Consider the following 17,331-nt stretch of genomic DNA (forward strand, 5'->3'; position numbering starts at 1 on the left):
ACAGCTGGCCATGCAACTCCTTATTAGCCACAGAAGGAGATGCTTCATGATCTCAGTGGTGAGAGTTCAGCTTCTGTCTTTTTTTGCATGAGATCAACCATTGCACTGTATGCTGGGTCACCCTGCATAGTGCCCACCAAGCCACTCAGAAAAGGGTCACCATCCCTCTCCAGACAGGTGGCCACTGAGGCCACCAGCAAGTCCGACAGGGCACCCTCCACAAGGTGACCTTTAGTGCTGTACAGAGAAGCAGGCCTGTCAACTGCTATTGATCTACTATCAGGCACATCATCTGGTTTAAACCCAAGTGACTACTTCTCCATATTCTGTATCACGGCTAACCCTGTAGAAAGAGAAATAAATACAACACATTAATACACATATACAATTTATTTATTTTACATTTGTTCACCGGGATAAGCCTGACTGGGCAAGATTGCCCATTTTCAGCGGAGGCCCGGGGAGAAATTCTCCAAGTATAGTACATAGAAATTTACATACAAATCAAACTCAATAGAGATGTGTATGTTACACTTACCCTACCACCTGGCCAGACTGTCACTTCCCAATATAGACCTCCTGGTTTAAGGCATTCTCCTCTGCAGCTGCAAAATGTAAAGCATACAGTAATCCAATAGTGTTTGCCCTTGACAGCAGGTGGCAAGAACAGCAGCAGAAGATATTCAGAAACTTCAATGCAAAACCGTATACAAAGTTCTTACTACACAATTCTGCCTTTATTTCCTTAACCTCTGCCTCTCCCTAGTGTAGCAGATCTAGGTGGCACTTCACAGGTTGTTGTATCTCTGCTGTCACTGCTCACCAGTGTGGAAGGTGCCAGTGGCATCCCTCTCCACCCTGGCAAGCTAGTGCCAGACTCAAGTCTTTTAATGGCCTAGCAGGCACTCCCTACAGTCCCTCTGTAACAAACAGAGAAGGACTGTAACAAACAGAGAAAGATTTCAGTCTCCTGGCTACAGCAGGCAGGGGCTGCCTTGCTGAACCCAGTGCCTGAAGAGGCCATGTCAACACAACAAGTCAGAACAAGAGAAAATATAGTAGCTGCAAACTCCTGGCCACCAAGTGATGCACATTATCAGGAGCACCAGTTCATGAGAGAAAGTATCACTGTTGCAGACAAGTAGCACTGTGAGCTTCAAAGTGTCCCTACATGAATGTAATGTGCACATGACCTCCTACTCAGGAGCATGCAAGATAAAGTATGGTAGCATTAACTTTGAGTTATGCATATGGCAATTTAGAGACAGGCTAAATCTCTTTATTAGCATAATTATCACACTGTGATGACCACTATAGCATGATAAAATCTGCAGTCAGCATACTGCAGGAGAACTGTTAAGAGTATGAATCTCTTGGGTAACTGTACTGCAATATAGGCATACTGAGAGCACACAGAATAACTGGTAATTTACCTCAGAACAGTGGAGTGCACACATGGGTGCATGACAGCAACAGAAACCGATATTGAACAGTGGAGTGGGTAAGGGAACATATGTCCTGCTTTGGGGAAGGAGCTTATCTTGATAGGGAACATAGCATATGGTTATGACAGTTTACTGTTCTGCTAGGGGTTCACCCTGACAGGAAACAAAGAACAAAGGCATAATAGGTGTCGTTCTCTGGGTGATGCTTACTCCGATGAGGAACATAGCAAAGGGGCCTGACAGGTTACTGCCTTGCTGTGGGGAGGGGGCATATGGTAACATATGTATACAGACTGTAAGCAGTGCTAGGGGGGACATTGAGGCCTTCTGTGCACAGGTCATACCACTTACCATGAGCACTCTGCTGTGAGAATGTAGGCAGTAACATGCCCATTGCTTCTGTCAGTACGGTACAGGGGAAACACTCCATATAATTGAACGTTCATAGTCTTGAACATGTCTAACACTGGCCGAAGTGATTGAAAGTCATTTGATCGCTTCTGCTGGTGTTAAGTCTGTTCAAGATTGTGCACAGTGGGGACTGAGGAATTTTGCCCTTTCCCCACTAAAACATTCTTAGAGTTGATATATATAATTAGCAGGGGGTGCAGGAATGTATGGCCCCTGGCCCACCACCACCCCGCCATCCCCACCCTGTGAAAAACGTAAGTTTTTTTTTTCTCTGTTTTGGCCTTTGATCTTTTTGGATCAATTTTTGTACTAGTGTTTGGAAGTACATCCAGCTTAGGGTGTGAGTGGTGACAGCAAATTATCTCAGTTATATGCTCTCCCCCTCCATATGGAGGCAGGTGAGTGGTTCTAAATACAGGAGTCTGCTAAGGACAATCATACATGCAAATCATATACAACCTAAAGGTGTACATACTGTCTTATGGAACAGAGAACAGTAAGAATTGGCTGGGGTGTTACTGCATGCCCTCATCACAGATGGGATGCATACCCTTGAAAGGGGTAAACAGATAAGGCTTACTAGGACCAGTTGTGTCAGTGGTGGAGGACATCAGTATTGTGGACATCCATAATAGGACAATAGCACGTGTGTCACAGGGTCACTGATATAGTGCGTGACGAGACTAAGGGACAGGTCCAGCACTGGTGGTAGACCACAAACACAGAATCATCCCAAAAAGGTGGAAGCGTTCCAAGTAACTTTTGCCAGGGCAGATGATGGAACCTTCACACCCACACCAGCTAGTGGTTTGGATGTGGGAGCTGGGCTGGTGACAGCTGTCAGTTGTGCAATACAAGCAAGTTTAATGTGAAGAGCCTTGCTGTGTATAAACTTTAACTAGTCAAATGCTTACCCACCCTGTGCTCGAAAGTGGCTATGACATTCACCCCAAATAGTCCTTGTACTCTAATGACCACTTACTGAGTTGGCCACTCACCTTTCTCTTGACCAACAGATTACACTGTATATGCCAGTTAATTTGTCACCTTAGCTTCCTGAGTTCTGCATTCAGTAAATGAAAGAAAACCTGTTCTGCATTGTGCCTGCATGTTAATTGCTTTATACTGACTATAGATTGATTGCTACCTGTAATAACTGACCTGAGGGTGGGAACTCTCTTTTCATAGATGATATAGCACCCTTAACCAAGGATTCCCAAACATCTCATCCCAGCCCTGCCGAGCAGCCACGTATCACCACATCCACTTTTACCTTCAAACCTGTGCCCACATCATACGGAAAACTATTCTTAAACTCAAACCATGCTCTACTTTACCTAATGACCTTCTGAGTGAGTACCTTAAAAACAGCAGACAATAGTATTGCCTCTCCTGGCTCCATCCTTATAAACAGGTCAGTCCAATAATCCCACACTCCCCTTGTCTCTGGAAAAAAATCACACATTATCCTTCTACACAAAGGAAGAAATTTAACAGACATTACTAGCTTTTAGACCTGTAGCAATCTTATTTACCCTTGCCAAAATACTTGAAAAATGTATTGAAAACAATTACTAAACTGCCTCCTGCAAGAAGAACTCCTATCCCCCCACACAACATGGTTTCTGTCTCACCCACAAATAATGTCAATAAAGCTAGAGATAAAGACAAACTAGCCTCTTCATTGTTTCTAGACTTGTCTAAATCTTTAAATAGATTTTGTCACAGCAAACTAACTTCTTGAAATGTCCTCACTAGGTCTATCTCAGCCCACCATAATATGGTTCAAAAGCTAGTTGTCCAGTAGGTGCCATTCGGTAAAATGTCACTCGACCTTGTCTCCATGCTTCCCAGTCACCTTCTCCCATTTTCTTCAACATTGTTACCAACACCCTGTACACATCAGACCTCTCTAATACAGAACACAGATGACCCCGCACTCGTATACACGTGACAGCATTGCACACCTTCAAAAAATTACTCTAGGAAACTTTAACAGCCACTAAAATGTGGCTTTGTAAATTACAATTCATGCCCAACCAAAAAAACAAAAACAAAACTACCACTTTGTTCCCCAAATCCTTCTCTCATGAAAAAGATAAAATATTTTCTCTTAATAATACAGCCATTGCAGTCACTTTTTGTAGCAAATTGCTAGGGATGATAGTGGATGATGACCTTAAATTTGACCTGCATATACTAAATTGCATGAAAGCTCACCAAAAACTAATACTGCAGTACAGATCCAAAAACTTTCTCACCGACACAATTAAAATTATACTTGCCAGTACTTAAATCCTCTCCACTAATTTATGGTACTCTCATCCGTACTAACCTCCAGGTATCACAAAAAGCAACACTTGAACAAAGCTGTAATGAAGTGGGTAAATTTACAGCAAGTACCCCTTTCAGAACCTACCACAGTATAGCACTAAAAAGCCTAAGTTGGTTAGAACTACCTCATCAACTAACACTTTTTGCCACCTATAAAATTATCCAGCATCCATCTGCTTGTCCAGTACTAACTGCCATTATACACAACTATGTTCCCAAGCTATCATTATGATACAGTGACCAATTTTCTGTTCAGAAAACTTTCAGATCTACTGGGCATGGTCTGTACTCGTACCATGTTGCTAAGGTGTGGAACTCCTTACCTGTATCCATCAGGTCATTACTCTCCTATCAGTCTTTTAAAAACTGTCCTGAAAGACTTCCTAGCCAAAATCAGGCTCTTTTCTTCCTTAGCCCCAGGATGACTAATATCCCTAATTATGAACAAGTGCCTTTTCATACCTTATACCTTACTCTCCCTTCTTCACTCACTTCCTTACTTCAGTTTATCTCCCCTGATTCTATAAATATGCCATAACCCTGTTTTTTTCTCACTTCATATTGCAATTCCTGTTTGTGCATGATTTCTTTATAAACCAACTAAAATTTCTCTAAATATTAAATTGTCATATAAGTTGTATAGTTGTATCTGTTCTTAACCAATTGTTTTCACATTGTCTAATTTGGTATAATTATTTATGAACAAGTGAATAGTAGAATGTAAGATGGGAGATGAACAGTTCGGATTCAGATCAGGATGCAGCACAATTGACCCGATGTTTGCATTGAGACAGATACTTGAGAAGAAACTAGAGAAGAGGAGAGTCAAACTGGGCTTTCCTAGACTTGGAGAAAGCATATGACAAGGTCCCAAGAAAGCTGATCTGGGCAGTACTGCGGTGGTTTGAAGTCCCAGAAACATTGGTAGAATTAGTACAGGCTATGTACAAGGACCCAGTGACTCACGTACGAACAGTGTTTGGCCTTACTGAGGGGTTCCCAGTGGGAGTGGGTGTACACCAGGGTTCAGCTCTGAGCCCACTGCTGTTCATACTGGTAATGGACTACATCAGCAAACAGGTTGGAGGGGTCAGAGCAACAAAGCTGCTGTATGCAGATGATGTGGCAGTACAGGCAGACTCTGATACAGAACTTCAGCAAAGGATAGGAGAATGGAATGCAAATCTGAAGGCACATGGGATGAAACTAAGCACAGATAAGACCTTGGTAATGGCAGCAGATTGGGGAAATCAGAAGAAGCTGAGAATAGAGATAGATGGGAAGATAGTGGAACAGGTAAACAGCTTCAAGTATCTGGGAGGGGTGGTTGAGGAGAAGGGTAGTCTGAATGAAGAGGTCAAAGGCTAGAATCAGAAGGGCTGCAGCCAACTGGCATAGAGTATCAGGTGTAGTATATGACAGAAGAATGCCAAAGAAGCTGAAAAGTAAGGTGTACAAGACAGTGGTGCGACCAGTACCACTGTATGGTACAGAAACATGGGCAGTAAAGGCAGAACAGTTGAAGAAGCTAGAGTTGATGGAAATGAAGTGCCTGAGAAAGGTGGTAGGATGCACACTGCGGGACAGGCGAAGAAATGAGGACATAAGAGCAGAAGCCAAAGTAGCTCCGATTGCAGAAAAGATCAAAGAGAACAGATTACGATGGTATGGGCACATGTGTAGAAAAGCAGAAGACAATCTGGTGAGGGAGATTTGGGACAGACAGGAAGAAGGTAAGAGGAAGCGAGGGTGTCCAGCAAAGAGGTGGATGGATTGTGTGAAAGAAGATCTGCGACAGTCCGGCATAAGTGTTGAAGAAGGCAGGAGAGTGGCACTGAATCGAGAGAGTTGGCGACAGTTAATATGATACCCCAACCCCATGTAAATGGGAAAAAAGGGATGATGATGATGATGATGATTTGGTATAATTATTTAAACTGTATATGTTTTTTGCATCATTTTGAAGATTATAAATAAGTTTAAGAGCAATAATTTTACAATTTGGAGCTTTTCTCCCCAGGCCTCCACTGAAAATGGGTGATTACCCAGTTGGACTTTCCTGGTAATCAAATTTCAGTAAATAAGCAAGCAAATAAATTAGTGTTGGTTACAATGACTTGCATATGGAAGCAGGTTGTTCTGCAGAAGGCATATGCATACCTGTTCTCCACATGCATTGCGGCTGCAACAGCTACAGTCTTTACCACATGATATTGTAAGTTTAAGGAGACATTGCTGATGGGACGTCTGTGAACCGCCAGTTTAGTTTTTATAAAGTCACGTGATGATAACAAAACATTACCTTAGTTATCTTTCCATGAACTATGTTACAGTCTCTCACAGCTTTTTCAAGTCTAGACTGTCTTTTAAAAAGTTTTTGGTCTTCCAGGGGAGCTCCAGCTTGTCCACTACACTCCATTAGTTGAGAAGTAAACTTCCAGATTCCAGCCATTTAGGCTGCTTCCTTTTATATCACCATAGCTGGTAATCGGTGCTAATACTCTGTTTGCCTGACTCTTATTTTCGACAGTAGAATACAGAGGCAAGGTAATTAATTACAACACAGATAATGTGGATGGAAAAGACAAAAAACAGCCAAAGTTTAGTTTCAGTGTTTGTGTCTGTCGACTACACTGTGGCCCACCGCTGTGCAATGTACAGCCAAGACAAAGGGAAAGCAATAATGCAACTGCCAGAACAGTATGCAGGAAGCAAAAAGAAACATGAAGGTAATCGGAAGACAACTTTTATCAAAGTCAGCAATGACTAAATGCCCAGAACAGCAGTAATATTACCTTGTATCATAACTACTACAGCAGTGTTCAAAAATGACTCCCAAACACTAGCCTTATTAAGCTGCATCTAAATTAGAAAATACTGTAAAAAAAATAAATACAGTCATTTAATGTAAAACACAAAAGTATAAAAATAAGTAGGGACTGGTAGAGTCAAATCAAGTGTAAAGAGGGACGTATGCATGTGTGCTTCCACGTTTGCTGGCTTGGGCTACATCTCTGATTTTTGTATCTAAGCATGATTTACTTAGCTTACAGCTATCTCCCACTTTTCTTATGTCAAGTCCTCCAACATCCGAGCCATTATCAGATTTGGACCATTGAGGCATAGAGGTTTAACACTCTAATCTACAGAGCTATTTTTTTCCTGACCTCTTCTGTGGTGAAGTGCATGCTGGTCATTTACATTTTATTTTGAAAGCTTCCCACAGCGCCATTGGTTTGCCCATCATTCTGGTCATTCAGGGGGTCTACCATTGCCCTGATTACGGGTGCAGAGTTATACAGTATAAAATATGTCTCCACCAAGCCAGACCTGGAACCCTTAGCTTCTCCTTGTAAAAGAGAGATTCCTAGTACACTTGCTGCTTGCCTCCTGGCTGGACATCTCTCGGCTTCAATCTGTCAACACAGGGTTAGCAGTATCCTAGATAACCTTCCCTTTGCTTTAGCAAGTCAGATCTTAATAGTTGCACACATGCATAAGTTACACAGATCATCTTGCTTCTGCCCTCTTCCCAGCCTGCGGCTGGTAGCAGGGTGCCTTCCTAGTCATATCCTTTTTTGTACAATGGCTACTTCATCTCCAGCTAATTGGATCCAAAGTATGACCGTGGCTTGCTTCTAAACAAGGGTCACCAGTGAGAACATGGGAAAAAATGCCAGCTTGGCTGTGGCCACCTTATCGGTGATGTATCTCTACTCTGCCTGCTATTTTGTCTCACTCTCTGAACAGCAGGAAGCATAGCATGTAGGAGGATGACTTAAAATATGCTTATTTATTTTTCATAAACTAAATTATGTTGAAGCTGTGTGCAGTGGGATTGATGACAGGTTAAGCACAGCTTAAACCATGTATAGCAGGTCCCTATATTAAGGGTGTGTATTAAACTTTGATTTGCAGTGCTCTGTAGGCTGCATTGAGAGAGGACAGAAGCAAGATGACCTGTGTAACTTATGCATGTGTGCAACTATTAAGATCTGACCTGTTGAAGCAAAGGGAAGGTTATCTAGGATACTGCTAACCATGTTTATACTGCAACCTCTGATCTGAAGTAGGATATTCATTTGTCTGCAACCTGTGGGTTATGGATCCGATATCGGATCCGAACCGGCATGGTTTTCCAGCTATGGATCCAAGCTCTCAGCTCCTCCCCTCACCCATAATGCCCTGCTCTACCCTCATGACCCCAGATCTCGTTTGCCGCGCTGGTGACTGGATTTGCATTCATAGCTCTCAGCTAAGTGGTGATTTATTACCTGTTAAAACAGAAAATTTTAAGTTTTTTGTGTAATTCTGTGTGAAAGTTTAGGTTTCCCTTTCTGATAGTTTTAATTTGAGTTAAATTAAGTAATTTTTTTTCCCTCCCCTCGCTGTTGCGTAGAGTGTGTCTGTTGGGCCTGTGTGTCTTTTTGTTTTAAGTTACTTTTAGTAGCTTTTAGTAGCTTTATAGATTATGGCTGATCAGCCTAAATCTATTTTCTCCAAATGCTCCGAGTGTGGCCATAAGCTCTCACCGGCTGATGGCCACACTCGGTGTGTTAAGTGTCTCGGGGTTGAACACCTCACATCTGGTTGTTCCATTTGTGCAGGGTTCAACCCCAGGGCACTGAGGGAGCGGAGGTCCAAGCTTGTCTTGGCGGGTCTTTTACCGCCAGACTCGGCTCCGGCCTCCGCTCCTTCGGGAACAGCTGTGGCTATGGTTGTTCCCCGGTGGCACCCTCCTGCTCCTGGGACTCAACCTCCCGCTTCTGGAGAGGAGAGGGATGCTAGTAAAGGACGGAGGAGAAGCACCAGCGGCGGGCCGAGACCTCTGTTTCGGCCCGCCAGCCAAGCGGCTTCTCCCGGCTCCGTCGGTTCGGTCTCCTCCTTCTCGGCTCCGGTCCCTGTGTGCTTTTCACGGGTCCTGAGGAGGAGGAGACCCGATCTCCGTCGAGGCTATCGAGGAGGCACTCCAGGCCTACCTCGGTAGCCTCGTCGAGATCTACTCATAGCCTTTCTGATGCTGATCTGGACTGGATGATGAGAAGGTTCATCCAGGCCCAGATGCAGATGGGAGTGCTCTTGCCTCCCCCTCCGGGGAGCTCAACACCCTTTTAAGCCTATTGCTCCTTCTCCGACCCGCTATCCGGGTTCGGAGCAGCTGGAGCCGAGCAGCCGGAGCCGGGGTGGGTCGGCGCCGATAGTACTTGGTACCGGATCCGACCCTGCCCTCGAGTGCGTCGGACCCGACCTCTCGGAGCCTGGATCCGAGCCGGATCCGGGGATCAGTGCTCCTTCGGCGCCGTCTGTGTCGGAGCGTACTGTCCTTCGGATCCGGCCGGCGCCGGCTCGATCCACTCGGATCCGAGGGAGCCGATTGTCGGATCCTTTGGTCGAGGTCGGCTCCCTTCGGCTTTTGATGTAGTGGAGAGGGCTCTGTTGAGGGTCTCCGGACCCCGGCACTTGTTCCGGCTCCGTCCGCTCCCTCTGCACTGGGCCAGGCTTCCACCATCCGGCCCCTGGGACAGCCCGTTTCTGTGCCCCAAGTTGCTCCTATGGAGCAAATTGCTGCTGCGAGGACTCCTCTGACAGCCCCCAGAGGAGGTCCCTCGCAAGCATACGCAAAAGGAGGCACATTGACTCCCGAGTCTCTCACAGAAGACACGGACTTGGAGGAAGGGAAGGCTCCCCACGGTCACCCGAGGATGTCTCCTTTGGAGACATCATGGAAATGCTCCGTATAAGGGGGGGGTGGTCTGCCCCCAAGTCTTCCTCGGACGAGTCCGTGTTCTTGGAGGCATTTGAAACGGGCCCGTCTACCTCTTGGGTGTCCCCCCCTGCCGACCCCCTGGTGGACCTTATTACCACCAGGGCGTGGAAGGAACCGGACACCGTGGAGCCAATTCCCAAAAGACCGGATAGGATCCTTAGTCCGCCATCCGACCGGGCCCATTGGAGTAAGGGGCCTCCGGTAGATGCCATGTTGACGGCGGCCACAAAGAGGGAACTGGCTCAGGAGAGTCCCTCAGTCCACCCACCGAGCAAGGAGTCTCGGATGATGGACCGCTTGGGGAAGCGGATGTTCAGTTCGGCGACCTTCTCGGTAAGGGCGCTGAACTATTTGGCACATGTCATTAGGATGCAGCGAGATCTTATTAAGGAATATGCTGCATCCCCCCCGAGTCCATTTCGGAGGAGGACAGAGTTCTGCACTCCACCCGTATGGCCACTCTTAGGTCAGTTACAAATACTTCTATGCGGCTACTCTCCCATGCAATGGAAGGCGCCGCTAGAGCTGCGGGGACAGGACTGGTCACTAGACGTCAGGCCTGGCTCCGTCCTCGATTTTTCTGAGCCCTTCAAAGCGTCGTTTGCGACGCCTTTGATGGTTCTGCTCTGTTTGGCAAGACCGTTCGCGAGACGTTGACCCAGAGCGAAAAGGACGGGAAGACGCTGTCTGTCGTCGGAATCCGCTTCTCTGCACCCCAGAGGCCCTATTCTAGGGACCAAAAGGGTCAGAAGAAGATGTGGTTCCGGAAGTCGCAGCAGTCCCAACCTGCTCCGGACAACCAGTCCTTCCGTGGCAGAGGAGGACAGGGAGGACGCCGCCCTAGAGGCAGAGGGGCTCCCAGAAACTTCGGGTCCAGGGAACCTTTCTCTGAACGGCCCGCGCAGCAACCCTGAGGGGTTGCCCGACTGCTCTACTCTGGAGGCAGTCGAGGGACGTTTTTCGGGGCACCTAGCGGCATGGGAGTCCATAACATCGGACCGCTGGGTTCTCCAAATCATATCCAGGGGATATCGCATTCCTTTCCTTCACCTTCCAAAGTTGAAGTCCCTCCCAGACGTCCCACCCGGTCAACGGGAGGCCGCTTTGGCAGAAATTGGCCATCTGCTAAAGAAAAGAGCCATCCAGCCCGTTCCCCCAGACCAGATCGGATCAGGGTTCTACTCCAGATTCTTTTTAGTGCCAAAAAAGACGGGGGAACTAAGACCAATCCTAGACCTCTCTCTCTTGAATCTGGCAGTCCCCAAAGAAAAATTCCGAATGGTCACTCTGCAATCTATTCTCCCCCTTCTGGGAGAAAATCACTGGATGTGCTCGATAGACCTCAAGGACGCGTACTACCACATCATGATGGACAGGCGCTCCAGGAGGTTTCTCCGCTTCCGGCTGGGAGCCAGTCACTACCAGTTCCGGGTCCTTCCCTTTGGTCTCACCACAGCCCCCAGGGTGTTCACCAAAGTATTAGCAGTGGTAGCGGCCCACCTGAGGCTTCAGGGGGTGCAGGTCTTTCCCTACCTGGACGACCGGCTTCTTACCGCCCCAACAAGGCATCTACTTCTATTGGCGCGAGACTCCTTTCTCCATCTTGCTCCCTTTCTGGGCATCACAATAAATACAAAGAAATCCAACCTGGCGCCCACACAGCTGTTAGATTTTATAGGGGCCAGGCTAGACACAAGGAGTTTACGAGCCTTCCTCACTGCGGACAGAGTTCTAAATCTGCAGCTCCAGGTGCGGGCCATTCTCCATTCAAGTTCTGTTCCAGCGGAGTTGGTCCTGAGGGCTCTAGGGTCCATGGCATCGGCTATAGCACTTCTTCCTCTTGCAAGGCTCAATATGCGCATTCTACAGTGGACGCTCTTAGTACAGTGGTCATACCTTGCTCTCCCCATGCATCATCCCATAGCGATCAGCAAGGCTTGCAAGCGGTCCCTCTTGTGGTGGCTCCACTCCCGGATCTCCACAAAGGCCGCCCATTTTGTGCTTCTCCCCCTCTCGCCACGGTGACCACGGACGCCTCCCGCCTCGGGTGGGGGGGGCACTTTGCGGGCCGGACCGTCCAAGGCACGTGGAACGATTCAGAGACCTTACTGCATATCAATGTTCTAGAGATGAGAGCAGTGCTCTTAGCGTTGCTAGCACTTCAGGACTTTCTTCCCTTGGGAACAATTGCGATTCAATCGGACAACATGTCTGTTGTCTGGTACATCAACAAACAAGGGGGAACAAGGTCTTACCCACTTTGTCGAGAGGCCATGAGAGTTTGGGAATGGGCAATCTCCACCAATCGCTTTCTAATAGCAACGCACATTCCGGGTCGGTCCAACATCCTAGCGGACAAGCTCAGTCGCACCATTCTGACCCCTTACGAGTGGTCTCTCAATTGTCAAGTAGCGGAACGCATATTCGCACGGTGGGGAACCCCTTCATGCGATCTTTTTGCTTCTCCCTCAAACACCAAGTGCGACAGTTTTTTCGCTCTAATACCTCCTCCCGGAGGTACCCCAAGAGACGCTCTGGTGCATGCTTGGCCACCCGGTCTTCTGTATGCCTATCCACCCTTGCCTCTGATGCTCCAAGTTCTTCAGAAAGCTTCTCGGGTGGGTTGCAGAATGATTCTCATTGCTCCATTCTGGCCTCGACAGATCTGGTTCCCCTTCCTAAGGTCTCACTCGGTGAATCCTCCTTGGATTCTAGATCCCATCCCGGATCTGATATCCCATCCATCCTGCATTCCTCCTCCGAATCTGGACAACCTGAAGCTGACCGCTTGGCTGCTCCAGTTCCACTCTTGATAAGGACTCCCGGTATTTCATCACCGGTTAAGGCAATTTTGGTGGCAGCTCATAAACCATCCACTAGAAAGGTTTACCGAAGCAAGTGGAAACGTTTCTCTTTGTGGGCGGAGCGGCAAGGCCTGAATCCCTTCACGGTTCCTCTTCCTTTAGTGCTTGACTTTCTAACCACTCTCTTTAACGATGGTGCCAGCAGTTCCACAGTCAAAGTACAACTGGCAGCAATTTCTCACTATCACATTGGCCATGACTCTAATCCTCTTATGTCAGCCAAATTGTGTAAAGTCTTTCTTAAAGGTACTTTTCTTCTCAGGCCCCCTATAAAACAAGCAATTCCCCCTTGGGACCTTTCTCTGGTCCTACAGGCCTTGACAGCCCCTCCTTTCGAGCCAGCGGCTACGGTGGATCTCAAATTCTTGTCCTACAAGACAGCCTTTTTGGTAGCCATTACATCAGCCAAGAGAGTTTCTGAACTTCAAGCATTATCAGCTAAACCTCCTTACTTGGTATTTCATCCGGACCGTGTCTCCCTCAGGACCAACCCGTCCTTTCTTCCTAAAATCGCTTCTGAAGCAAACATCAATCAATCCATTAACCTCCCTGTTTTCTTCCCTAAATATGAAAACAAAGGTGAATATAAGCTACACTCACTAGATGTTCACAGGCAACTTAGATTTTATCTGAACAGGACAGCTGGTCATAGGCAATCCGACCAGCTGTTTATTTCCTTTGCAAAATTCAATTTGGGCAAGCCAATCTCTAAAGTTTCTCTGTCCCGCTGGATTTCACAGTGCATTTTATTGGCTTATCAAGCTTCAGGAAGGCCGCACCGGAGGGTGTTCATGCCCATTCAACCCGGTCAGTATCTACCTCGGCAGCCTTCAAGGCTAGGATTCCTCTAGATGATATTTGTGCAGCAGCCACGTGGGCTTCATCTCATACGTTTATTTCCCACTATAAGTTGGATCTTGCATCTAGGGCTAGAGCATCCTTTGGCTCATGGTGCTCCGGAATATCCTTCCATGATGGCCGCCCAAGATTCAGGTAGCTGGGGACTCTGTCCCACAGGTTGCAGACAAATGAATATCCTACTTCAGATTTAGAAGTTATGTACTCACCATAACGCGTTCCATCTGAGTAGGTGTATTCATTTGTCTGCAACCATCCCGCCCTCCTATCCCCCTGGCCTTTCAGTTTCCTGCATATTCTATGTTACCCTTTTTAGGGTTTTGTTGCTTTGGCAAACTCGATCTGAGGTCATGAGGGTAGAGCAGGGCATTATGGGTGAGGGGAGGAGCTGAGAGCTTGGATCCATAGCTGGAAAACCATGCCGGTTCGGATCCGATATCGGATCCATAACCCACAGGTTGCAGACAAATGAATACACCTACTCAGATGGAACGTTATGGTGAGTACATAACTTCTAATTTTCTGCCTTTAGGGAATATGGCTTTTAGCCTGCGCTGTGTACAGTCTGCAAGTTGAAACTGAGCTTGCTTTCATTTTTCATCCATTTACAATGTGCTAGCAAGTAAAAGTACTCCTTGGGTAAACCAAACGCGAATATACTTTTATTAAGTCGTAACCACTTTACTGGGGTACAAAATAAGGAGTAGTTATTATAAGACATTAGGGAATGCGCTGAATGTATCATTAGGGTATTGATGTCCAGGTAAAGCCTGGTAAAAAATAAGTCTGCAGCTTCTGCTGTGAAGCATAAACTGTAAAAGAAAATGTTTATGCTCAGTCAGTATGGCTTCCCCACCTTGTTTATACTCACTCAGTTTGGCTGTTCAGTAAGCGTAAAACAAACAACAACAAATAGCTAATAAAAATAGCTAATAAAAAAAAAAATTCTCAAGTAGCAAAAATAAGTGCAACAGCAGTTACAAGGACTTGTGCTTAGTTCTCAACCTGTTTGCCCAGGAATTCTAGACAAAGCCAACAATAATAATATGGCAAAGACCGCAAATCAGGGGCAATTATTAAATAAAACCCTAAGTCACTTAAGTTAATAGAGCAAGAGATTTTCCACTAGCGTGCATTTTCTGATCCAAAAGTAGTATGAGACTACAGTGTCTGGCTTTATTGGCTGTAATCCTTGGTGATTTACAATAAAATAAAGCATTTTTTTGAGAGGGGGGGCAAAATCCAAGATGTTTGAGAGGTATGGGGAGGAGTTTGCATTATCTGACAGTGTAGGTATTTTTTCATTAATTTGCTTACAGTGAAACATCTGAGGTGCACACAGTCAAGAAGGTGAATTTAATTCCTGGGCACATGTGTATGTTTGTATTGTGTCTATGTGTGTGTGTGTGTATATATATGTGAGGTTGTCTGTGTGCGTAAGTCGCTTCTGCATCTGTGTATGTAGTATGTATATATACATACATATACATAACTGGATGTGTGTGTGCATATAGACATTATTAACCATTTGGGTAATGTGAATTTTAGATCTAAAATAAGCTCTTCATCAGCAGTTATATATCCTATAGCAACTCTGAAACATTAGAAATATAAAAGAAAAAATGGTATACCAATGACTAAACAAATACAAGACAAATTAATGGTCCACTTTGAAAGTTCAGTAATGCTCCTTAGGGTAAGTGTTACAGGAAACTTTCAGGGTTGTGATGTTCACAGGATGTTAATAGGCTATTGACCCGAGGATCTTTACAAGCTTAGCCATTAAATCCTAGTCTAATAACTAGATGAGAGATATCGTCTATGCTGTATGGTTTCCCATCCAGTCGTTCAGGTTGCACTTAAACAAGGTCATGGAGGTGCTCTGCTTGACATGGCTTGGGAGCCTATTTCAGAGGAATGGCAACCTCTGAGAAATCTGTCTGTCCAGCAGGTCCTATTTATGCCACAGGCTAGATTGAGGTCTCTGTAACAGTAACTCTAGTCCTATTGGACCTTTAGATGCACAGCATTTCCTATACGATTTGGGGTTAGAGATAGCCCAGTAAGCCAGACATAAGTTGCTTCTAAGTAGTTTGTACTGTACTGACTACTAGGGTTACCACCTGTCCCACTTTGGGAGGGACAGTCCCTCATTGGGCAGTTGTGTCCTGCAAAACTGCAAGCAACTTTGGGCAATCAGTTATTTCCACGTGTTGCCAGCCCTTGCAGGCATTATTGGTTACATACATCTGTTAAACCAGGAATATTAACCCTTTGTAGATGGATCATAAATGTGCTTTAAATGCTTACACTTGAAGTATTTAAAAGTTTTATTATCTTTGCTTAACTTGGTCAAAGTATACAATAAATTATTTTTCCATTAATTTCTAATACATTTTCTTTTCTTCTACCAAGACAATATGAAGCAAATGGAAGAAATGAAAAAGGGAATGTGGCAGAAACTGAGAGCAAAATTTGCTGCTAAATCACCAGATGAAGGCATTAAAGAATAATCCACAGGGGTGTCTTTCCCCATCTCCATTACAAGAGTGAGACACTGATATCAGAAACCTTTTAAACCAGTACACTTTGTCCTGGATATGTGCAGTTATAGTGGTGACTGCAGAATAAAGTGGGGTGCTAGATAAACCTGGAAGACAGTAATTATACTGCATACTGTTGTACATACCTGCTTCAGTATTCCACATCTCTGTATAAGGTTTTCACATAATCCTGGAAACATTCAGATGTTTGTCACTGTTTTTTTCTACTTTCCCCAAATGGACAGTCTAGCTTAGCTGACAGAATGCTGTTGCCTAAAGTAAATGGGATAATGAGTCCCAATTGCAGTAACGAGAGAGAAAACAAAAATAGTACTGAAGTGAGAGTTTCCTACAATTGTGTTGAAGGGTAGCAGTGTCTTGGGTTACACAAGACAGTGATATAGCATTTAAAGAATAATGTTTCACATCTGACTTCATTTGTAAGCTCATTGGGTGATTTTTTTTATACAATAAATGGAGCATTGTGAAAGCCATTTATGTCTGTTTTTTGTAAGTAAATGGAACATTGTGAAAGTAATTTGTGTCCGAGGATTATTTCACACAACGTGCATTGTGCATGTTTTATTATACATACCTGTCAGATAATTTTTTGAAGTAAAAAGTTAAAGCTTTGTGTTACCATTAAACAGAACATTTTGCCTATGTTGTTGCAGTCAGAAGTGTTGTATGGAGAGTCACTACAACTAGAATGTAGAGCAGAATGGGATGACATGAAGTTTTGCCATTGTGTTTTTACTCCCACAGTCTGTCTTCCTCATTCTGTTTGAAATTTGCTGATCTGGTGTGATGCTGCTGCTGGCATTGACTTAGCACCTTAGTGATTTCCATAATTCAAACTATTTCCTTAACTGGCCACTAACCCTCCTCCACTCCTCCCCGATGCCCAGCTCTTTCTTTGCTGTTTTTGTTTGCTGGATTTGTGTTTCTTCACTTTAATAGCCAGAAATAGTTTTTAATGTATGATGTTAAGTTGTCTATCTCGCCTTCATTCTTGCTGGATGGGTTCGGAGCCGACCTCGGCTCCGACTCGGCCACTGTAAAAGCTCGAGAGTTGGTTCCACCGGCTCGAGGCTCCCCTTATATCCCAC

The 17,331-nt window shown here is 45.3% G+C and overlaps 1 protein-coding gene across 1 annotated transcript in view; it reads left to right on the forward strand.

Moving 5' to 3' along the window:
* LOC122806237 (ubiquinol-cytochrome-c reductase complex assembly factor 2) overlaps positions 1 to 16,716 on the forward strand; it is a 166,620-nt gene extending 149,904 nt beyond the window's left edge. Inside the window, exon 4 of the mRNA XM_044076490.1 lies at positions 16,095 to 16,716. Within this exon, the coding sequence (XP_043932425.1) occupies positions 16,095 to 16,192 (98 nt within the window). The 3' untranslated portion in view covers positions 16,193 to 16,716. The remainder of the gene's footprint in view (positions 1 to 16,094) is intronic.
* Positions 16,717 to 17,331: the final 615 nt, after the last annotated feature.

The sequence above is a fragment of the Protopterus annectens genome, chromosome 7.part0, assembly GCF_019279795.1.
Source record: "Protopterus annectens isolate FY-2018-M chromosome 7.part0, PAN1.0, whole genome shotgun sequence".
In the NCBI taxonomy this organism is placed as follows: Eukaryota; Metazoa; Chordata; order Ceratodontiformes; family Protopteridae; genus Protopterus; species Protopterus annectens.